This window comes from Bactrocera neohumeralis, chromosome 4 (genome assembly GCF_024586455.1).
Source record: "Bactrocera neohumeralis isolate Rockhampton chromosome 4, APGP_CSIRO_Bneo_wtdbg2-racon-allhic-juicebox.fasta_v2, whole genome shotgun sequence".
Classification (NCBI taxonomy): Eukaryota; Metazoa; Arthropoda; class Insecta; order Diptera; family Tephritidae; genus Bactrocera; species Bactrocera neohumeralis.
Window position 1 is genome coordinate 451098 of NC_065921.1, and position 24835 is coordinate 475932.

A 24835-nucleotide genomic window follows, 5' to 3' on the forward strand; every position below is an offset into this window, starting at 1 on the left:
ATTTTTGGGCTTTGTATTTTGTCTGATTCTAAATGGTCATAATATCCCTTTATTTAGGTCAAAATCATTTTAGTAGTATATGAATAATTTCATTTATTAAAATAATTTAATCATGAAATTACTATTAAGTATCAAATTTATTAAAGGGGATAGTAAAAATATTGTTTAAAATTTACCCAGAATTTTTTGCCTTTACTTAGTTCAATCGTATAGTATATTTATATGGCAAATACCATATTGCTATTACATTTGCTCGTCGGTTTCAAATTTTCCATTAAAATAATATATTTATTCTTTTTTTTAATATAGGAAATTTTATATATGCGATCTTTTCCATCGGTTAGCGAGAAGATTAACAGAGATTATATTCTGTTACAAATGTTTCCAATCCGAGTCGACCTCCTATGATGCATCGACAATTTTTTGAACCTTATTTTCAATATTTTCCATTCAGAGAAATTTCCCCTCGTTTTCAGATAGCACTTATTACCTCCCATTTATGTGGTCAAATTCTACTTTGAACGAGGTTCTTTAAAAATGAGTGTGAATATTAGGAAATTAGCTCCCAGTATGAGTAATCCAAATAATTTTAAAGTAAACAAGTATACATTAACAACTTTGGTCTGATATTTTTTGGATGAGATGGCAACAAAGTAAAATGAGAATAATTTATTTGAGTTTTTTAATTATTGTTTCGTGTGCCACTGACATTCGTTTAGCATATTATCTAACCAAAACGCTATTTGACGTCGTAGCAAAGAGAAGAGTTGCATAGTACTAGAGTAAATATTAACACTATCAAATATGTATGTATGTCCTTACAAACTTACACATATATCATATACATATGTATATATTTTTCTATGATTTCAGTTTAGACAAATAAGTATGCAATCCGTAAGAACGCGACCAGATGCGCCGACCGTCTAATAAATAAATACAACCAAATCATTGGAAAGGCGAAAAATAAAGTCAGTACTCATTAGGCTCACTAAAACAATGACAAATCCCAAGCGAACATTTGATTTTATATACTTAGCTGTAGTATTTAGTATAGGCTTTCAAGCCAGTTACGGTGAGCATTCCCTTTTATTCATATCACAATTACATTAAACCGCCAATTTGTTGTGTCTGCCAATCTCCGTAGCACAAACAACATGTAAGAATGGTTTGGGACGCGTCCTATACGAACGACTGCCCAACCAACAACTACAGGGTTACGACGATGATGTAGTGCGCGACACAGCGCCGCCCTTTCGAGTCTTAGAAAAGTGCCAAGACTTGTGTCTGCGCGATCGCACCGGCACCAACAACTTGGTGCGCACCTGCACCAGCTTCGACTTTCAACCAGGCAGTCGCATCACCTCTTTCGGCGGCACCTCCGAATACGAAGAATCCCTTTGCTACCTAACATCCGAACAAGCAGGCCCTGAGGGCATCGGCAGTCTGATGCTGGTACCAAATAGTGTACATTTCAATGAGATTTGCTTGACCTGTAAGTGCCAGCACCGAGCGGAACGCTCAATTCTGATATCATTAGATTCTATATAATTAAATCAATGCATTTATCGCTTCATAACTTGTAGCCAATCGCCCGGAAAGAGAATGTCCCAGTCGGCGGTATGTGTTTGAGCGGCATCCGCGCAAGAAATTAAAATTACCAATCTCGGATGTCAAGGAGGTGTGTGTGTGATGACTATCAGCTAACTATAACTACTACTTATTTAATATTATCATTGTTGTTGCTATATTGATTGTATTTTGGTTTCTCAGTAGTTGTAATATTTTTGTCGTTAACACATTCAAGTTTGTATTCATACAGTTTACGGCAGCGAATCGTTCGGATTGCGAGGATAAGTGTTTGAATGAATTCGCATTCGTTTGTCGCTCCGCCAATTTCGACTCTACAATGCGTTCCTGCACGTTAAGCAGGTGAGTGGTACATATGCATCTATGTATGTATATCGGTTGGTTCAGTATAAAGATGCACACCTCATAGTCTTTCAATTTTTTTATCTAAGAATACTCAGTGATAGTTGTCTACATTGTACTTAGCTGAACATAACTATTTCAAATTAAATATTTATCTCCCCATGAACAGGTTCACACGCCGCACACATCCAGAATTACTAGAAGATGACCCCAACTCTGACTACTTGGAAAACACCTGCTTGAATGGTACGCAAATCCAGTTTCATAGTCCTTTTCATTTTGCTCTATTTGCACTTACTAACACACATTCATTTAATAAGTGGCCAAGCATATGTCTTGTAATCATTCAAATCAAAACAAATGCCACTTATCAAAAACTTCCTTACGTACACACATATGTACATATATTGCGAAGTATACACCTGGTCCAAGCAATTAAATATCAATTTTTCGCAGCTGAGCGACGTTGTGACGGTCTGGCCGTGTTCGTTAAGGAGGAGAATAAACGACTAGGCGGTCCCTTCGAAGTGGATATTTTCAATAACATGACTTTGGAGGAATGTCAGACTATGTGTCTACGCGCCGAGAAGTAAGAAGTGCTATTGGAAAGCAGCAACGCAATTACATAATAATTTAGTTGCCGTTCCTTGTGCAAATATAATAAAATAGTTACTAGCATAGCATATGTTATGCCATTTCAGATACTTCTGTCGTTCTGTCGAGTTTGATGATCAGACGAAGCAGTGCATTTTGTCTGAGGAGGATTCTATTTCACAGAAAGATGACATAAGTATCAGTTCCAGCCCAACGCACCATTTTTACGATCTGGTCTGCTTAGACAACCGTAAGTACAAGAGAGCGGATATTAAGAGAGTATGTAATGCTATAGAATTACCCAACCATGGCAAACATGCCCTCGTCTGCCCATAAATATTATTTTTAAAACAAAATCTTTTCAGCTATTCGTTTGATTGTATAGTATATTTCACTGTCCTAATTTATCATTGTTAATAAATTCATTGCAGAACGTGCCACTGATTATCCCGATAATTCCGTTACGTCGCATTTGTTCTCTTCGGGTCGCCGACCAGACACGGCTTTTCAGCGTTACCGAAATTCACGTCTGGGTGGCGAATTTCATTCCGAGATTACTGGCCGCTCCTTAAGTGAATGCCTCGACGAGTGTTTGCGTCAAACTAGCTTCCAGTGTCGGTAAGTGGATGATACAATTGATAATTATATACTTTCTGCTGCATATAAACGAAAGAAACTAGTGCTCTTTCTAACATAAAGTAGAAAGATGAATTGTTGAAGCATTTTTATTAGAATTTCAAAGCAAATATCCGCAAAGGCACCGCAAATATATGCAACCTTGATTTTAACAACTTATTGTAAGTTCGTAAATTCAATAAAAATTTATAGCAAATCAATATTGTGTGAGCCTGGAAACTATACTACATAAGTGGTAAGTAACCAACAATAGAAACTTGATAAAGAACTTATTCACGAAAATAATAGAAAGGGTATATCATAGGACATCTTATCCACCTCGGTGTGGTTGTTCATTTTGAGAAAGAGTTTGTATTTTCAATAACAGACTCCTTCTGTCGACGTTGTCGACTTTTATATATATACATATATATATCATATATAGTATATGCATGTTACATTTGCCATTATGGAGAAGAAATTAATTTGTGCTTAGAAATCGCAGTTCAAGGCATTTATTCATTCATGTCTTGTAATGTTTTCATAGAGTTGTGGTTGTGATTGTAAACTAATTAGCGCAACAAGTGGAAAGCAGGCATAACTGTCACTACTGTTCTTTCTTTTTATGTTAGCCGTTAACATTCCAAGTAGCGGGCAATAAATAGTAGTTCGCTGACTCAATCAAAATCATTAAATAAACTTGCCACGCTAAATTCTTGATTTTTAACGCGTGTATTTATTTACCTTTTCCTTGTAGATCGGCGGTTTACAGTGATCGCTTTCGCACTTGCCGCTTGAGTCGTTACAATCAAAAGGACGGCATGCGTATTATTTACGACGCAGACTACGATTATTACGAGAATCTAATGCGTAAGTAGAGCAATTCCGTTGTCACAAAACTCTTCTATTTCTCTAATTGTGTTATTTGTATGCAAGTGAACGTGGTTGGCGGTGGCGATACGGATGGACACGGTGGCGTTAGCAATGGTGGCAGTCACAGGCAAAGTGAGCATGGAAGCTCTAATTGGCGCCCCCCCAATAAAGATGACGACCGTTATGGCACGGGAGCTGGTGGCAGTAGTGGTGGTAGATACCCCGCCGGTGGTGGCGGTACGGCTGGTTCAGGGACACCTATTGGTGGTAGTGCTGATGATTACGGACGCCCTTACGATCGCTATCCAACACCTAATGAATATGGTAGGTTTAAGACATGCAATTATAAATGTTAGTTCATGTTTAACTGTAATACATTTACTAAATTTTTATTTCTAACTTCCTTTGTTATTGTAATTCGTATGTGTGATTACATAAAGATATCCGCTAACAAACTAACAACTAACACTTTATTAACACTCCTTTCCTAGATCGTTATCCAGGTAGCGGGAGCGGCGGTGGTGACCGGTACGCTAACGATGGTCGTTATCCATCATCTGTTGACAGTCGCGATCCATATGAAGAACGCTTTCCACCGGGACGCTTTCCTGTTGGCGATCAAGAGCGATATCCAAGTGATCGTGATCGTTATCCAGGTGTGGGATTAGATTTATATCCAGGTGATCGAGAACGTTACCCAGGAGAGCGTGATCGTTATCCCAATGATCGTCTTCCATTCGACCGTGACCGTGATCGTGATCGTTTTCTTATTAGGGAGCATGATCATGATAGATATCCTGGTGGTGATCGTGATCGTTATCCTGGAGATCGAAATCGATATCCACTTGGGGATCGAGGTGGTTTCCCGATCAATGATCGTGAACGTGAACGTTATCCAGGTTTTAACGATCGTTATCCACCAGGTCGATATGGCGAGCGTAACCGTGAACGAGATCGCGATAGTGATCGTTACCCAATTGAAGACTATCCACGCCGGGGTCCGTATTCTCCCCGCCCTCTAGACCGTTATCCCATACCTTCACTCAACGATAACGGATTACCCAGTGATCTGCCTCACACTAGACCTTATCCTCCAGATGATGATCTACCCTATCGTCCTTATGGTACAGCAAGCCGTTACCCACAAGATCGTTATGCTAGTAGGTATCCCTCACGCTATTCACCGGAAAGAGATCCTGCATATGGCTACACTGGACGCGATGCCCCTGACAACTTCTTCCTTGATAAACGTTTTCGTCCCTCCTCCATTGACTCGCGCTACCCTTTGTTGACCGATGGACGGGGTGGCCAACCTCCGCAACGATTTGGATCAGACGGCCGTTATCCTCCAGATGATTTAATACACACTGCTCGAAGACCAGAACCAGATTCAGCAAAGCGTTATCCCCCAGCACCTTTAGTGCCCCCCACAACCATAAGTAAATATCCCTCTACACCAAACCGATTTCCGGTAGGTACTGACCGCTACCCCATCGATATATATAAATATGGCAATCGATATGGTAGCAGTGGTAGCAGCAGCGGCGTAAGACCAGGTGAGCCCATGGCAAATAATTAAATGCACTAACCAACTAGACAGGCTTTTGTGTTATTAACTCGAATTTTTTTCAAATCGGAGGTTATATAATAACTGTTTGAGCATATTTATTTAGGTTATGATCGTCCACCTCCGCCACCACATTATTTTGATGTAGACTACGAGGAACGCTATGGCGACCGTTATGGCGGCTATGATCGTGAATATGAGGGACCTATCGGCAGAAGACCTTTAGGTGGTGGTGGCGGCTATCCTCACTATGAAAGTCCCTTCAATCGTCCATATGGACATGGGCTTGGTGCTCCGCCCCCACTAGACGACAATCGACCTTTGGCACCACCATTACATCCCTATGGGGCAGCGGGAAGCATTGGACCAGTAGCGTCCGGCGGTGGTTCATCGCGGCCCCCAGTGACGCGTTGTGAAGAGACTGACAATTTCAAACAAATCGCAGCAAGACACAAAATGCGCCGACACTATGTGCGGCGGTCACTAGTCGTGCCCTCTCTAATACAGTGCGAACGAGAGTGCATTGAATCTCGAGACTTTATTTGTCGTAGCTTCAATTACAGGTATGCTAAAATAAGCCAAAAATAACACGTCTAACTCTTTTTCTTCAACAGGGATGCAGCCGCTACAAACTACGATGAACGCGATTTGCCCAATTGTGAGCTAAGTGATCGGGATTCACGTGAACTGGACGTCCATGATCCAAGCAATTTCGATGCAGCCAATTACGATTACTACGAGCGTAGTTTGGGTCGTAGTGATGGCGAGTGTATGGATGGTGAGTGGATAACGTGTTTAAACCTAGAAGTACAGTTAAGCGTATGAGAATTTCAGTGACGCAGACTTGCAACGAGGAGGGAATGGAATTCACTATACGCACTCCGGAAGGATTTCTTGGACGTATCTATACATACGGGTACTATGATCGGTGCGTACAGTGTTCACATTGTATATTTGACAGTATAATGCTTTTCTAATTATTCATTTGTCAAAATTTTTTAGATGCTTCTTCCGCGGCAACGGTGGCACTGTAAATGTGCTACGTATCAGCGGTCCACAAGGCTACCCCGATTGCGGCACCCAAAGAGTATACCAAGTTTAAATCTCTTTATCTCACTGACTATACTTACAATGCCTTCATATAACAAGCAATTTAATTATATTTGCAGTATGGCGACACTCTGACCAACATTGTTGTTGTGCAATTTTCTGATAATGTGCAAACCAGTCGTGACAAACGATACAATTTAACTTGTGTCTTCCGTGGACCAGGGGAAGCAGTTGTCACTTCCGGTTATATTGGTGCAGGGTAAGCCAGACGAACTGAAGTGGTCAGTTGTAGAAGCCGTAGAACTCTGTAGCATACTTGTAGGCGTATATGAAGTTTCACAATTGTGTAGTGTGTTGTTTGCCAACATAAGCGGTTACTCTATTTGTCTAAAAAATAAAATTCGTTAATATAAATCTGCAGAGTATGCAGAAAGGGATTGCTCTGGACAGCGTCGCATATACTTCGTTATATTGTGTTGGTATAAACCTTCATAATGTCCCAACTCGGAAAAAATTGAAGAATTGTTGTACTACATATTATAGTAAATTTCGGATTTGCAGAGGGACAATTGTATATAAATGGCTCCTTAATTCAATGATTATCATCTTCAATTTCGTTAAGCTCTGTCTGATATGATATATACGTGTCATATAATTGATAAATGATTAACCCATATGGCTAGTCATTTAATTGTTGATGCAAATTATCTTCTTCTTCTTTTATATATACTCACAATAGAATTAGATTTTATTTTGTACCGTATACATCTTTCAAATATGTTTGGAACCAAGTTTACGACGCACGCGGTAATCTTATAGCACACTCACTAGTTAATCTGCACATTTGCTTAGCTAGTCGACTGTCCAATCTCTATTCATAAGGCTGAACACAAGTGAGACAAAGCTCTTTGGTTTCACTATGGTCATGGCCACAATATATGTACATTAATTTTAATTAGCTCTCACTAATCCCGGTAACTTGCTTTATATGTAACACAACGAAGTGATATGGAAACCAAGAAAACGAGATGTCTCGTGTTTCTGTTAAACTTTGTTGCTTCTGCAATAATATGTTTCTGTATGAAGTCTTTCTGAATCCGATAGATCTGGCAGTCCCATACCCATTGAATACCTTCCTGCGGAGAATACTCTAAGTTCGAAAGTCCGTCTAATGATTCTCTATCAAGGACGCCCAACCACCACGATAGCAGTGGGAGATCCACTGACTTTCCGACTGGAGGCACAGGATGGTTACAATCACGTAACTGATATATTTGCCACTAATGTGGTGGCACGTGATCCATACTCGGGTAGAAGCATACAACTTATTGATAGATTTGGGTGAGTGGTTAATAATCATATTGAGAGATGTGTCCATTTTGCTATCTCCTATTATAGTTGCCCTGTGGATCCTTATGTGTTTCCCGAACTGGATAAACTGCGTGATGGAGACACATTGGAGGCGCGTTTCAATGCCTTCAAAATACCCGAGTCAAATTTCCTTGTATTTGAAGCTACAGTTCGCACTTGCCGTGATGGTTGCCAACCTGCTTATTGTCCAGGTGCAGCTGGTCGGCAGGAACCTTCATTCGGACGTCGCAGACGTTCACTCAATATTACAGATGTTGCAGAAATCGAAACAAATACCGAACCTGTATCTGAACGTTTAATTGACGAACTCTCTGAAGTGAATAGTACCAAAGTATTGGGTACGATGGGAGACTTTAACAAGAGTAAGGCGCTTTTTATATTATATAAAAACCATTTGACAAACTATGTATTTTTAACACAAATTTTGATGTTCATAGCGATTACAAAAGATGACAAGTCTAATCAGGAGTTAGAGGAACCAGAACAAGTGCGTGAAATGATTGAGGTATGTTTTGGCAAATATGAATGTTGTCGTCAATTGCGCAGGCGAGGAATTGCTAAAGAGATCCTATCTTTCGCTGAGTTGCATTAAAATTTCAGTTTTGTATAAACGTATTATATAATAAGGGTACTCATTTAATGTGGCATTTATCTAATAGTCGCAAAGTGGCAAAATAGTAATTTTCCATGAATGCCGCAGAAAATAGTCTCGTGTAGTTGTAATTTTGTCGCAAAATAAAATGCATGTAAAAGTGAAAAGCAGTTGTGCGATATTTCCATTTTGCAAAGTTTGGAATTAATGCCACAAGCTTGCGACATTAAATGAGTACCCCAATTTAACCAAATAAAGTCATAGATTTTAAGATTAACAACTATCTTTAGAATCAAATATTATACGAGTATAGCAAGTACTGTTAGTTCGTAGTTATGTGGGAACAGGATAAGGAACCCAAGCGCACTGCCCGAATAGTGAGCTCTTTACGCCCTTCAATGTCCCAAATAATTACATATCCTTTTATGTGTGCCGGACCAGTGTTCACGGGAATTTTAGACGGTTTTTGTAGCAACATGTTACTACAGATTATAATAGTTTTGTACACCTAACGGTTGAATTTATTACCTAAAACTAATTGAAATAGGTATAGCGTTATGTGTATATAAATGATCAGGATGACGAGACGAGTAGAAATCCGGGTGACTGTCTGTCTGTCCGTCCGTCGATGCAAGCCGTAACTTGAGTAGATGTGCGTAATCGGACCACTGCCACTCCCACAAAACGCCATTAATCGAAAACGTATACAACCATATAGAACCTTCGGGCTAAAACTTTTGAAAAAGTGGGTGTGGCCCCGCTTTCTAATAGGTTTAATGTACATATCTTCTAGACTAATTTAGCTACAAGAGCCAAATTCACACAGGATAAATCCCGTAAGCACCCCTACCGACGATGTAAAATGGTTTAAATCGGAAGGTAACCTCGTCTACTCCCCATATAACCGTACTGTTAGGAGCTACTAATAGTACTATAAATCAATAACTAAGTACGACAGACACATAAAATTTTACCACCGAGATGGTATGAGAGGACATTATTGGAGCCCGCGTAAATTGGGACTAGGAGTGTGGCACATCCCACTTTGAAGTAAAATTACATTTCTAAAACTAAATTTGGTGCGTGACATTTTTAACATTCTTATTTGCGAAATAATACATTTTATATTCCAACCAACCAAAACTATTTAAGCCCCCAAATCCCGGAAATGTGGACTTCAGCATCTATAGTTGACTTTTGACTGAACATGTCGGTCAATAAATGGGATATTCAATTAAAATTCTGAGAAAGTCCTCTCCTGATAATAGTATCTCTGTGTATTAAAAATGGGTTGAAACGGGTCAATACTTCCCTTAGCTCTCATATACCTAACACAACGATTTTCGAACTTCCGCGTGACTTTATATCGTATATATCGTCCACTATGCAAAAACTTGACTTAGCCCTTTATAAATAATATCAGAAATTTCGAACACCTGGCTGACTTTACTCCATATAATTGGTGATTGTATGTGAGCTACCTTAATGGAACATAGTGTGGTACTGGCAAAATTAGATAAAATAGCGTCAATACTACCCCCAACTCACATTTTACCTGAAGGAATTTCTCGAACGTAGAGTTGGAAGAGTATAAAATGTTCGGTTATACGGTTCTTACTTGTTAGTATTTAAATTTTTTTTTCGCGAAGTTAAAAATTTATGCTTATGTGAACTTACTTATATACACGCTAAGTTATTGTTATTGCTACTACCAATATTATTGTATCAATATTAGAACACTTACACATAAATGATTAGCTTTTATATTTGATTGCATTTTTTCTTACTTTCCATTGGTGAAGGTATTTGAGACTCGTGAGGAAATCGAAAAAGACTCTTACCCGCGGAAGCTGGTTGCTCCGATTGAGACAGTGTGTATGACACCCTCCGAGTATCATGGCCTTATAACAGCAATTATATTACTTATGATTTTGTTATTCAGCATCACTTTGGTCTCCGGCTTAGCTTATCGGTACGTACAAATTGACTGAAAACTTAGTGAATCGAAAAGGGTACATTTTACGTAAACTCTTTTCTTTGTTTATTTCGAATTAGACGCTACTGGAGCACGATGACGAAGAATCGAATTGCCGATCGACACTCTCCCATACATTCGCTAGGGCAGTCCTCGATACGCACGCACGAGCGCTTCAGTGAGATCGGTCAAATGGCTAGTGGCAGCGGAAATGCAATGCCAAATCGTACCGCTAATGCATTTCGTGCGAATATGTCAATCTTTGGTGGCAGTCTGCATAAAACCTTTGCCACAGGGTAAGCACCATTTTTAAAATACACATTACACATACTATATGTAGGTCATTTTTCAATAGGAATTTAGCTCGAATGTGTCAACTGCCCGTAATAAATCCGATGCGTAATAACGGAAGCACAAATCATCAATTTGAGGACCCTAGTGAGCCAATATATACCGATCCATCATTGTTCGAACGCTCTAGGTGCGTAAGCTCAAATCTTAATGGTGTTATGGTGTTGTGATTGATGGTGTTATGCACATAAACATATATATTATACATAAAAGTGGGTCGATTTTTTTTTCTACTAAATCGCATACGCCGGAAATGTTCGACGGATCATACTGAACAACTTTGTCTAAAAGGCTATGGGTCTAACACCGGTTTCCAACCACCAATCCACCAAAAAATCTGAATAATCGGTTGAATGGGAGATATGTGATTTAGTTGTGCGATCTGATTGATTCCAACAAATGATCAATAGTATACGGAAATGTGCTTACGTATTAAATATTATTTGGATATATCAAAAACTTGCAAACAAATTTTATGATCACTTAAAAACTTAGCCTTTAAATTCGTTGGCTCGAAACCAATTTTAGACCCTAGTTTCTTAGGCATTTTATGCATACGCCATTTTCCCTTTTTTTGGTTCCCTGTAAATCAGCCCGCTCAAATATAGATTACAGATTACATTTAGATATTTCTACTTATAACACCAAGAAATTTTCGTGAAATGATTGCGCCAGAAGAAAAATATAAAATTTTTAAAAAAATATTAATGTACTCTCTTTAGAATGATTACTTACTTTGCTGACTTACCGAATCAAAACCTAAAGTAATTTTAAAATAAAAATTTCATATTTAACGATTATTCGTTTATATTTATACATACAATGTATACGCAATAACTTTTCGTAAAATAATTTTAGAATGTGAAAATATTCATGCCATATTTTTGCGCCCAAAAATTCGAAGCTTCCGCTTTATGCCGAGAAGGGTACGTGCGTTTTTATTAATATTATGTACTTTAATTTTTTTTCCCAAAAATCGTTAGTGGATTTTTGAGAACCCGTATTAACAAAAATGGCAACACTCATAAGCAAAAGATGTCGTCTTTATTTAGAGATAGTTTTCATACATACGCCCAAGGCATCTGCATATATTTATAAGTATTTCCAATTCAATGGAGCATTCAGCTTACATTTGCCGGCAATTACAGATTTTTGCTTTGTTGCAATAACCATCGCGCCCACCTGCTATTTGGCATTTTAAGCTGCACCAATCTCCACCCTTCTGCTCACAAACGCCCTTGAAAGTCAGAGTATTAACTAAAAACAAAACAATGATAATTATGGTTCGATTATAAATTAAACTCGTATACTTTCAAGAACTATTTTACAACTCGAAAACTTAAAACAATATTTATTTTGCTTTTTTGTCACGTATTAGTTCAAAGTCTTTTCTCAAGACATAATCCATAGGCCAACTTAATTGATATCAAATATTTGTATTTATATGCACCTTCAAATTGTAAAGCATTCGCGTCGAACACAAATAAAAGTAACATAACTTGAGCAAACACGTGAAAGCAATGCATTTTCAACGATTTTATACAACTAGTATTCACCAAAAATTATTTTAGCACCGTCTATGTGTATTATTTTATTCACGTTTCAAAGGCAATCGAAAAGATTTCGTCTTTAAAAGTTGTGACATTTAAATTTCTTATCGGTTCGCTATTCATTATTGTTGTTACTATTATCATTATTTTATTAAAGGGGCGTAGTGCAGAAGCTCAATTCCATTCTTTTATCGAATATTGAGAACCAAACGTTATGTTTGATATACCAAAATTTTACATATGTACATATCTTTATAAGCATATGAATGTGTGATGTATGATACCACGTAACGAGAAAGATGAAAAATGCTGTTTAGTATATATACAACAGAATACAAATAATCTTTATACATATATAAAAATTACGTGTCACGTTGTTTGTCCGCGATGGACTCCTAAACTACTGAACCGAATTTAGCAAAATTTAGCACACTGTGTCCAGTTCGAACCAACTTAGAAGATAGGATAGTAAAAACAATTCATAAATAAAAAATACAATGTAAGCGTTAATAAACGAACGCTCTATTAAGCGGACATCTCCATTAACCATGCACATTAGCCGGTCCCCCAATTAAGCGGACAACTCTATTAACTGGACTGAAAGGCCGGTAACCAGACTTTGATAAACCAGCCTTAAATTCATTATTTTTCCAATGAAATTTATTTGTATGAAGATATCCAGAATTAAATCTCAATCCCTTGGATTCTTATACAGACAAAAACGTGTTCGCCTTTATTCGTAAATAAACTTTCACTGTATTGAATAATGGTATAAAATATATACCACAGCAACACATGGCCGGATCCACTAGCAAATTATAATTTTAAAGAAAAATAAAATCTTTAAACCCAAAAAAAAAAACAATTAACTTATTTGAAAACAGATTTTTCTCTGAAAAATACAGGGATTACAGGAGTTTGGAAAAAATTTACAAAACTTCATTTAACGAGGGTTAGGGGTTATTTTGAGTGTTGTTTCTTTTTTAAAAAGATCGGCACAATAAAATATATGAAGGGATGAGAATAGAAAGGTAAGACGATATATTGAATACCTCCGTACATGCATGTATCTATGGATGGCCTTTATAGAATTTAATAAATTTAAAAGAAGTGTTTTTATTAATAATATACACAAGACCTGAAAACTAGCTTACACTAGCAAAGAACATACTATACATTCATACATCCATGCAATAATCTCCGAAATTTTTGAAAATGTTCAATTTATTTGCAGGAGTAAACCGAATTGCAATTTTCTAAATATGTAATTGATAAGTTATTTTGATAATTCTCACTATTTTCAAATATTTAATTGATTTTATGTATTCCAGATCCTTGCGCAGCCTGACCACAGAGGGAGAAGCTGAGAATCGTCACGCTGTGTAGGACCGCCTTATAGCACATACAAAATACATAAACATAATGCACAAAGAAGAAATTAAAAGTCATTGTAGATGCAGCAGATTAAGTAAATTACAGTATAATATTGCAAACATAAGAAAATTCCACTTCCGTACCGCTATGCTACATAAACTATTACATATGTTTACAAAAACATGTATATGTTTGCGTAACAAAAAGTTACATTACGTAAAATGCATCTATAGAAGGTATAGACTTTGTTGTAAGAGTATTTTTGAAAGCTTAATTTTAAGAAAGCTATGTAAAATAAAATTATGCGTTTTGTGTAGGTAACATCTGCAATGAAAAATAATAAAACTGAGCATAAAAAACAATACTTTATACAAAATTTGTTGAAGAACACCAGGAAGGAAGGGGTTCGCTTGCCAAGATCAAAGCCGAGCAAATACTTTCAAGTGTTGGCAACACTTTAAAATCACAACTTGTTATCTTATATTATAGGACATAAACGTGTGTGAATTTCACAGGAAACTTCAATATATCAAATATTATTTGATCACTTAATTTTGCCAAGATGTCTGACATGTTGCCGATATAACTCACTGGAGGTTTGTATTGTCAAATTAGGTTTATGGGGACTATTTGAAGTGAATAAAGATCCGACTTCGCCCATTTTTACATGAGTGACATGGGACACTTTGAGGGCAGTAGTTGCGCAAAGAGTTATCTGTTATTTTTTATTGGTGATCGATTTACAAGTATGTATATAGCGTAAAATGCAAGCAAAATGTTGATACTTCTGACGTATTTATTTAGCGAGTTATTGTATTAGCAAGTTTGGCTCTTACGCCCACATCGTTTATCGGTAGTACAAAATGTTGTCAGAGGGTCTAGAAGATGCGCATTTTTTAGGTTTTTAACCATACTATACTTCTGCTCACACCACACATCGTTGCTTGTGCCAAAAACAACATGTTAATGGTGCCGCAACCACCGTATTTTCCAGACCTGGCCCCCGGCGACTTGTTTTTGTTCTCAAAACTGAAGAGACTCATGAAAGGACGACGTTACACTAAGATTGAGAATCGTGCATCGAAGAAGCAGCTAAACAAGATCACACAAAATTACCTTTTTAAGTGCTTTGAGGATTCGAAAAAAACGCTGGCAGTTACTGGTGGTTGCTTTGAAGGGGGCACAAATTTATCTTCATGAATAAATAAACACTTACAAACATATGTACATATCTATATGTGTATGTATACTAGAATAAAGACGAAAACGTCATTACAAGTATATAAATACAATATAAGGGATTGTACTTGAGTTCGATGAAGACATCTATTATACCCTGTCGCAACATGTTGCAAGAGTACAAAAATTATGTTATGCAAAAATAGTTCACACAAGTTCACAATCAATCATCCATAATGTATATATTATATATGTATGTACATATATGGAAGTGCACGAAATCTCGAATACCCAATTATCTATATGATAATCAGCGAATATAATAATATATGCACATTCTTAGCTTATAGCTGAAACGTGAATTTTAGAGAGTTTTGTTTGGTCATAAAAAAGTAAATTGTTTAAAAAATAATAACTTTAATTTTATTTTCTTTTTGGTTACTGAAATCATTTAGCCGCCACTAGCACGCGCCGTTATTTACATGTGTGCAGCCAACATTTATGTATTGGGCATGTGCCCGACCGCTAACCGGTAGTACATTCACCAACAGCTCTGCAACGGCCTTTTATTAAAACATTATAAATATTTAATAACAAGAGGTACGAACCGCTGACTTTCTTCTCAATTAATATGCATTCTTTTCACTAAGAAAAGTTTCCGGAAACCAATATTTTTTTGTTTTTGTTTTCGTTATTAGTAGGAAATAGTTTTTCGGTGCAACGGTCGTGCATAGCTGCACAGATTATATATTATTATTATAACTCATATTATTTGGGATGTTTGTGCAGCTGAAATTGCGTTTAATATATGTACATAGATAGTAATGTCCCGACACCTAAACTACGCAAGTCCGATCAAATCACGAAATTACCGATGGCTTGCTAGTAATTAGACTGGCGGTTATAGCCGAGATATCATGTGCAGCCTGGTACTTCTCCATTTAATCTCTACAACGGAGTGGAGTATTCTCTTGATTTGCTAAAGTATGTCAATGTCGTCGTATATCTCGTACAGCTCATCATTCAATCGACTACGGTATTCACTGCCAATGCGCAAAGAACCATAAATCTTAAGCAAATCCTCTCTTTCGAATAATCCTAAGGCCGACTCTTCAAATGATTTCATTGTCTGTGCCTCCACACCATAGAGCAGGATATTGTTAGTGTTGATAATAGAGACCACCAAGGTAAACGAAATTTTCTATGGCTTCAAAGTTATGACTGTAAACAGTTACGTAGTATTCAAGTCGCGAATGCGACTACTGTATGTTTAATGACAGGGGACATTTCGTCTTGTCCTCGTTCACAACCAGACCCATACGCTTTGCTTCCGTATCTAGTCTGGAAAAAGCAGAACTAACGGCGGGGTTGTTGAGGCCAATTATACCAACATTATCGGGGTATGCCTGCAGCTGTACACTCTTATAGAATGTTTTACCTTGCCTATTTATCTCTGCAGATCGTATTATTTTTTTCAGCTATAGATTGAAAATGTCACTCGATAGGAAGTCTCCTTGTCTTAAACCCGGCTCGGAGAAGTCCTTCCCTATCCTGACGGAACTTTGTGTTGCTCAACGTCAGCTTACACAGCTGTATTAGCTTTGCGGGGATAGATGCAATTTCTTTTCGTATTATATTGTCATCTTCCTTTAACGGGTCGTATCCAAGACTTGGCGCATGTTAAAAATTTGGTCAATAGTAGCTTTTTTAGGTCTAAAGCCACACTTATAAGGTCCAACCAGTTTGTGGGCTTCAGTCTTTCACACATTACGCTCGATAAGACCTTATATACCCTTTTTCTGGATTAGGCAGAGTACACTTAGGTTTCAATCGTCAGGCATGCTTTCATCCCACCGTATCTTGCGAAGAAGCTGATACATGTACCTTGTTAGTTCTTCGCTGCCGTATTTGCATAGCTTGGTCGGTAATCCATCGACCCAGGCCGCTTTGTTGTTCTTCAGGCGGGTAATTGCTATTTGAAATTCATTATCGTGGGGCAATGGAACATCTATTCGATCGTCATCGATTGGGGAAAGGGGGTCGCCATCTCCAGATGTTGCACTTCCACTGCTGTTCAGCAGGCTGGAGAAGTGTTCCCTCTATAACTTCAATATTGTTCCCTACATAACTTCATTATCTGCGATATCTGGAGCAAACAAGAGCATGCTTATAAGTGAGATGATACCAAGCTATGTTAATAAATATAGCAATATCTCTCCTTTGAGATTAGTCTCTCTTGGTCTTTCAATTAGCCACAATTAATTTCCGAACTCGACATTACTTATTACTTTAGCTCAAATGTTTCTGCTATTCGTATTTGGATATTATGCAAGCAAACAGATTAACTCAACGGCTACGTTGAACACAAAGTAGCATTTTGAAATTATTACGCATCCATATATACATACATACATATTTGGACATGAATAAAATAATTTGAAAGTAATTATATACTATACAATAGTAATTCAGATAATTTTGGCAAAACAGTTCCCCCACACACTACACCAGTGACATAACATGGTGATTCTGTTAGGTGCACAAGAGAACAGGAAAAGGAAGAAGGTAAGAAGAATTGCCCACTATGTTCATTTATTTGCATGGTTCACCTTTCTCAAGTGTCAGGCAGCATGACTCACATACTTTTATCTTCGTTGGCTTTGTGGGAGCGCACTTGAAGCGCCAAGCAGCTATTGGGACGTCTTCTTGCTGACGTTGAAAGAAGAAACGCGCTTATTATCGCTTAAGTGCTTTAACGCAAAACATTTGACGAAAACAAAACTTCATTGCGACCGACCGCTGGTCGACTGGTGCTTTCATTTGCTCGCCCATTACGGCACTTTCAAAGCTGCGAACAGAGCAGACCAAGCTATCAGGTACAACAACAAAGCGCAGCATACACGTTTCGAGCTCGTTATGCAAGTGCCGTCGCCGTCGCCGTCGCCGTTGCTGTGGAGCACAAATGCATTTTAGTTATAAACGCTACACACCAAATGTAAATAGAACATTCGAACGGGTGCATTGCATGAGGCGAGACTGCAACTGATGTTTAATTATAATAAGCAATAAACCGCCGCCCGTGCGAATGTGGACAATACCTTAAGTCTACCAGAATAAACGAATCAAAGCAAGTTAAGCACGGCGTTCGAAAGCCTTCACCGCGGAAAGTGGAAACGGAAGTGCTTTGTGAAGTGTGTTCAGTTTAGAAGAGTAGTGATTGATATAAAAACAATTTGTGCAAATACAGATTTAAGAATATTAAAACATCGCACATAAACGGCCACCAGCATTTGAAATGAAATACAAGGACACATTATTGCTTGTACAAATTACATGGTGAATAAATGAAGTGTAATAAATGCGAGTAATTGCGTCAATAGAACTAACTGAATACTAATTGCTGTAACCAAGTTTCCTTGTGCCACAAAAATACTTAGCAAAATGTCTCCAAGTCATTATACAATAAAGCGGTTTCTTCAAGAATATATCATATTTACAAGTTTGGGATATGCTTTTTCCCGATCTTTGCCAAGTGCAAATAATAGACCAACTCCACAATTTGAACATCATTTTCAAAGTAATTTGGCAGTGCACCCATTCTATTACGGTCATCCGAATTCCCAGGCTTATTGGGTGAGTTTCTGAGAATTAAATATTGTGGCATATTAAGATTAATTCAAAAGTTGTAAGTATTATTTCATTAATACAATTTCACGTGAAATATGTGGATATGAGCAGACTGAAGACCTAATATTAAACTTATACTGATATATCTTTACAGCCCCATGAGCCAGTTGGTACTTTTTTTGACAAAAAGCGTGGTATATTACGGTCATTTCCCGGCGGAGGCGTACCAGTGTTGGTCGACCATGTAGGTGTCCAGAAAATAATATTATTAAATACCACTACATCACTATATTCACTTTGAATCTCCAACAGCACAAGCGTTGTTCCAGTAACTTTGTGGGCATTAAGCCACATCCCAGTCAACGGCAATACTACTACGTTTGTAAGCCCGATTGTGTGATATTTGGGAAGTGTCAAAACCTGCAGGTAAATCATGAAATAGTTTCATATATTTTTGTCTAAACAACAAATACCTTTAATCTAATTTATAAAAGTCGTTCGATGCTACCAAAGCGCAGTGCATTCCGTATCCTACCCCTGACTACACTCCAGTGTGTGTAAAACCTGGCCGCTTTCCCATTTCAACAGATTGCTCGATATACTACAGATGTGATGCAGATCTTAAAGCACACATCCATTCGTGTCCACGAAATACCATTTTTTCGCCGCACAACGAAAAGTGCATATGCGGCGCTCATTGCAATCCAACAAAAGTTTCACTCCATAGTTCGCATATACCTCAGGACTGTGAGCACAAATTTCCACCATGTCTGCAAAACGGCACTTTTCGTACGCCCACGGATTGTTCTCTCTACTATACATGTGTTAAGGAAGGGTCGCTCTATCTGCAAACTCGCTTCAAGTATGCTAAATATTCAGGGACGGACAAGTAGCAGCATATTAAACATATGTTTACGTATTTCTTTCAGATGTCCAGAGCTAGAGTTTTTTGATCCTGCAAAGGGTACTTGTCGGCCGCAACATGAAGTCGCCTGCGATTCTATACAACTATCTGAATTGGTATTTCCCAGGCCACCACCACTACCTCACCTTCCCGTAATATATCCTGCACATTATTCTATGGACTCACTGGATGATAGTGACTACCCAACGGAATATTCCCTATCTTGCTCTAAAGAGGGTACGTTATATTACTGGTTCAAAGTGTTATTTATAATTCACATTTATTTTCTTTAGATACAATCAGCGCCAGCGTTAGCTCAAACGAAAGAACGACGTCTTCAAAATTTCCTGACTCATTAACAACTTCACCATCTAAACAAATGGTTGATACAAGCTCTGAAAATTCTATAGAAATAATTGCACACACACCAAGCTCTTTTACAGCTTCTGCTTTCGGCGTAACATCGACAGAACCCTTATTACAAAGCCATTCGTCACCAACAGGAAATTCGAACGGAATAATCCTCTCATCAACTTCTCCGCCCATAACAATTGGCAATACTTCCCAAAGTCCTATTTTATCACCCGAAGTTGCTTCTACTAAAACCTTTGCGCCTAAAGCTGTTCCGACCACTAATTCAGTAGTTGTAGGTGCTTTCACTCCAACATTTCCATCATTAAATCCATCTATTGTGAGCTCTTCTCCTGACATAATTTCAGTTCAAACCAGCTCACCAATAGATTTCGTTCCATTCGTTCCAACAAAACTACAAACCAGTTCTTCCACAATAGCGTTTTCATCAACAGCTTCCTCAATATTTCACTCATCACGAACGAAACACTCTACACCTCCTTCCACTCCTATAACTATGTTACCTAGAGACTTCTCTACAACAAATACCAGGTTAGCAGCGGCTGCTGAAATAACTACTGCTCCTTTAATACCCAGTTCAACAACTCCATCGTCGTCAACAAGTTTTTCAAGTTCTACAGATGAAGATCGCTCTTTACCAACAAAATCTCACACTAGTACCTCTTTAATAAATATACTGCATATGAGTTCACCGACTGTTCACTCATCTTCCGTCGAAATAATTACAACCGGAACAGTTTCCACTTCCGATTCCCAACCGCACACTACTCTTCCCATAACAGCTTTATTTCCACCAGATTCCACAACAACTGAACTACCAACGACCCATTCAAGAACTATACAATCCTCTATGCCTACTGATTCATCGATTCTACCTCCGGTGACTTCAAATACAACTTCATCGTTACTAGATGATTCTTCTCCATTAGGCACTGTAGAATCTATTAATGTGACTAAAATTAAGCCAACTGTTTCTACCTCCACTTCAGGTATGTATGAACGATGAAAATAACAAAGAAAAGTTACAATTTCTCACTTAAATTATTAGTTATCATCACTCACAAACCCAAGAATACAATAGTAATACGAAACTTTATAACATTATTACCTTTCAACTAAAACTATTTATCAACATATAAAATATCAGATCGTTCTCAATAGTCCTGCGGTAGGTAAAGTTATTTTGCGAATTACAAGACTCGGAAATGACTAACAACCATGTATGACCTCCTTTTCAGTGCAATGCTCTATAATTTATATCAATAACCCAACTTAAGTGAATGGTCATTTTTGACATACTCTGAAACACGATAAGTTACAATTATTTGCCACAATGTTCTAGAAATATAGTACCGTCGACAAAGTCAAAGTTTAAGACGACTTAAAATGATTTTTATACTCTTGCAAAGTGTTGGCAAAAAGCATAAGAGTAGAACTTGTTAATATACTTGTATGAATGTAAGCGAACCACCATAACCATAACCAATCACTAAACGAAGATATATGTAGAACTGTAGTTTAAGAAATTTGATTAGCTTAATTTTTTAGCAACATTTTTTTATAAAAAATTTTTCAAGCACCTGAAGGAATTTTAAGGTCTTTGATCTTTGTTAGTTGCAAGAGCATAAAATGTTCAGATACACCTGAACTAAGCCCTTCCTTACTTCCAACATTCCACACTAACTCACTCATTCATTACACTTTCTTCAACACATTAAATCGAAACTTGACACAAAATCAAATAATTTCAGAAACAACACCTGACCCTATTACAAATACTTTAAACCACAATGAAATTAGAAGTATAAGATCAAGTTTATTGATCCAGCCAGTTCAGTCAAACGAAAGCAATGTCTTTGAACAAACCGTCAATAGTGAATACGACTCCAATGAATTTGAAAAGCCTGGCTTCTACGATGACTATGAATCGGATTTTGAAACTACTGAAGTTTCGACAACAGATAAATGCGTACAAAGTGGGGCGTTGAGCGACAGAAATAAACCAACAGAAAAATCAAAAAGTAAAGATACAGAAGGTATAATGAATGATTTACATGATGGTACCGATGCCAGTTATTATGAAGGAGGCTCTTTTGAAGTAATATCTTCAAGCACAGTATCTGCTCTCCATGAAGAATCCGTTTCGACGACCCAATCAACAAGATTAATGCTAAATACTACTGTTCGCTCAGCTAGAAGAAATGTGCCGAAACACAATTTTGAATTACATAATCAATCCATCACAATACATCAGCAATTAAATATTGGACCGAATAAACTGGATGTAATTAACGTAGAAAAACCTTTGTTTAAAAATTCATCTAAAAATTGTAGTGATGACTTGGAAACTACAGGCCCTACAAATATCCACAACTCCTTGAAAAATATTTTCGCTAAGCCAAACGATAAAGAACTTTCCACCATCACTTCCTCAGAAATACCTACTTTTGAAGATAGTACCGATACTGAATTGACTACCGAAACTCCTAAAATTAACTCTCAAAGCATAGAAAATTCAAATATTATCAGTTCAAATGAATACGAATTGGGATCAACTAAATCTTTCTCACAAATGGTTTCAAACTTCAATACTGATAATCAACTAGAAGACTCGATGAGCACCATGCAACCGTTAGAATTTGCTAACCAGATCACCGCTAAAGAGATGGAAAGTTTCACAGAAAGTAATAAAGCTGCTCATATCGCCGCAGTGAAAAGAGATGAAGATTTAGGGAATAGTGAAGATGTAGACTCACAGATAAGTGTCAGCAAATCACTTATGCTCAAAGAGAATTCATGGAAGAGCCAAAATAATACTAAGCCGAAAAATTCTACGAAAAATTCTCAAATATTTTCAAAACTCAAAGAGAAAATGTTAAACAATAAACAAAACAAGAATGTTAAAGAGATTTTTAAAGGTGATGATGACGGAACAACAAATACAAAAACTCAAATCAGTGAGCTTCAAACATCGACTGTAAAAGAAAGATCTGTGACAGTAAACTCTACAAATACTAAGCAAGACAAAGAATCAGGGAGCTCGTCAAAGATCTCTGCTTTACAAACATCAATGAAAGCAATTAAGAAAAAAATAGAAGCAGTAACGACAACGGAACCAACGACATTGAAGAGGGCAAGGCAGGTTGGGGATAAAATTAACAACAAATTCGAATACTCAAATGAATACTCTACTTCAAGTGAAAATCAAATTTTTATAACGGAAAACTCAGTAGAAGCGCATCTGTCTACTTTTACGACGGAAACGAAAATCGGAAAAATTACGGAAGCTCCACTAAAAGCAACAGCTGAGGCTAAAGTAGTGACAGCAGAAAACTTACACAGTAAACATAACCATATCTGTAAGGATTTAATAGAACCTTCTATGAAATCATCAACGGACTCCACCAACACAGAAGTGAATCTAACTGTGCGCGATAAAGTTCGATTCAATGACACACAGGAACTTAGGGGTGCTAAAAACAGTACAAAAAGCGTAGAAACTCAGCCAACGGAATTGTCGTTAGTGAGAGGTAAAGTAATTACAGAACCACGCGACCTAGGCACACCACCCCTAACTCCTTTGAAAATAAGAACATATACAAAAGAAATCGTGCAATTAAACCATAGCAACACAAATTCTATTGACGCTTACAGTTCCAAGTTCCAAGTTAGAGTTCCGAGTACATATGAACCTATTCGTGATGCCGACATCGAAAATGATAGAAAAATCGCAAACTCTGATCAAATTTCAAAGCTAGTGGATATTTTGTTACCTCCAAGTACAGACAATCCTGTACAAGATTTGAAAATGGATCAGAATTCGGGTTGTGTGACAACTAGAGACACATTAGCCAAAACGAAACATTTAAATCCAAAAGAATTTATCAGCAAACACCTTAAAAATGCTGGTAGTGTTATAGAATCCGCTGAATCAGAAACCCCTTTGGGCAGCTTAGAAAAAAGCACTGGTCTTGTAAGAATTTGTGATCCCTTTCAGAGTAATATCTCAAATGAAGGGAATAAGCAAATAATACATCAATTCTCTAATTCAAAGTCTGACACAAGCAGGTCATTATCGGCCAGATTACCAGTAATAAGGAGCAATGTTACTTGTAAAACGCTTACGAGAGATTTGCCCTTAAGATCTTTCAAATTATTCTCAACTAAACATTCACTATCTACTACGACACAAAATACATTAACATCTACAAAAGAAGAGACTGTCGAGGACACAACAGTTCGAACAACCCATGTAGACATAAAATTCAAAGATAATCTCATGAATATTAAGTCCAACGATTTGCGTATAACACGTAATGTGCAAAATACAAATACACTACAAGATACACCTCAAACTTACAAAAGGACATTTAGAACGAAAATTGCAGGTTCTAATACAAATTCTGAACCAGTTACAGAATTTCCAATTCATGCTACCGATATACCCAAGCTCGAAGTCGTAGTCTTCGGAAACCTGGATTTAACTGTTCTTTATTGCCCCAAAGATTGTAGTAAGCAGCATGAACATAAATATGGTAGGTCTTAATAAATTCTCAATCTATTCAAACCCATGTTGATAAAATAACTTACTTTTTTAGACAAAAAGGTTTTTGGTGATCAGCATGTGGTCGGTATTCAGTGGGATCCAGCAAAGTCTAAAAAAACGATGAGTATTCAAACGGTTTAGAAGCCAACGGAAAAAAATTATTGTAAATAAATCAGTAGAATTAGAAATATTTGTGAGTCCCTTAATTAAAATATACGTTAGTTGGTAGTTATAGCATAAAGTTAAGAAATATATAATATATACATACATAAATATTATTTATGGAAATTCTATGATAATTCATAAAATAAAGATATACATACATATAAATAAGTAATCCTTATTGAAGGAAGTTTTTCTGCA

At 37.3% G+C, this 24835-nt stretch overlaps 3 protein-coding genes across 3 annotated transcripts; 2 read left to right on the forward strand and 1 right to left on the reverse strand.

The window, feature by feature from the left end:
- The first annotated feature begins 731 nt into the window (after positions 1-731).
- Positions 732-14206, forward strand: LOC126756085 (uncharacterized). The gene is made up of 24 exons (XM_050468911.1): positions 732-806; positions 874-1075; positions 1148-1495; positions 1587-1681; positions 1823-1932; positions 2102-2178; positions 2389-2521; positions 2634-2776; positions 2958-3144; positions 3899-4011; positions 4078-4338; positions 4506-5570; positions 5688-6144; positions 6196-6359; positions 6416-6509; positions 6584-6668; positions 6751-6890; positions 7736-7972; positions 8030-8364; positions 8440-8507; positions 10397-10566; positions 10650-10865; positions 10925-11050; positions 13802-14206. Exons 2-24 carry the CDS (start codon positions 1000-1002, stop codon positions 13854-13856), a joined length of 4755 nt encoding a protein of 1584 aa, XP_050324868.1. The 5' UTR covers positions 732-806; positions 874-999; the 3' UTR covers positions 13857-14206.
- LOC126756101 (uncharacterized) lies at positions 11913-12448 on the reverse strand. The gene is made up of 2 exons (XM_050468936.1): positions 12371-12448; positions 11913-12177 (listed from the first exon to the last, which is right to left on the reverse strand). Exons 1-2 carry the CDS (start codon positions 12444-12446, stop codon positions 12047-12049), a joined length of 207 nt encoding a protein of 68 aa, XP_050324893.1. The 5' UTR covers positions 12447-12448; the 3' UTR covers positions 11913-12046.
- A 3885-nt stretch (positions 14207-18091) lies between the features above and the next one.
- On the forward strand, positions 18092-24702 carry LOC126756084 (serine-rich adhesin for platelets-like). Its single transcript, XM_050468910.1, has 8 exons — positions 18092-18656; positions 18805-18894; positions 18963-19076; positions 19145-19512; positions 19580-19791; positions 19848-20915; positions 21678-24461; positions 24525-24702. The coding sequence occupies exons 1-8, from the start codon at positions 18465-18467 to the stop codon at positions 24611-24613; spliced, it is 4917 nt and encodes a 1638-aa protein (XP_050324867.1). The 5' UTR covers positions 18092-18464; the 3' UTR covers positions 24614-24702.
- The last annotated feature ends 133 nt before the right edge of the window (positions 24703-24835 follow it).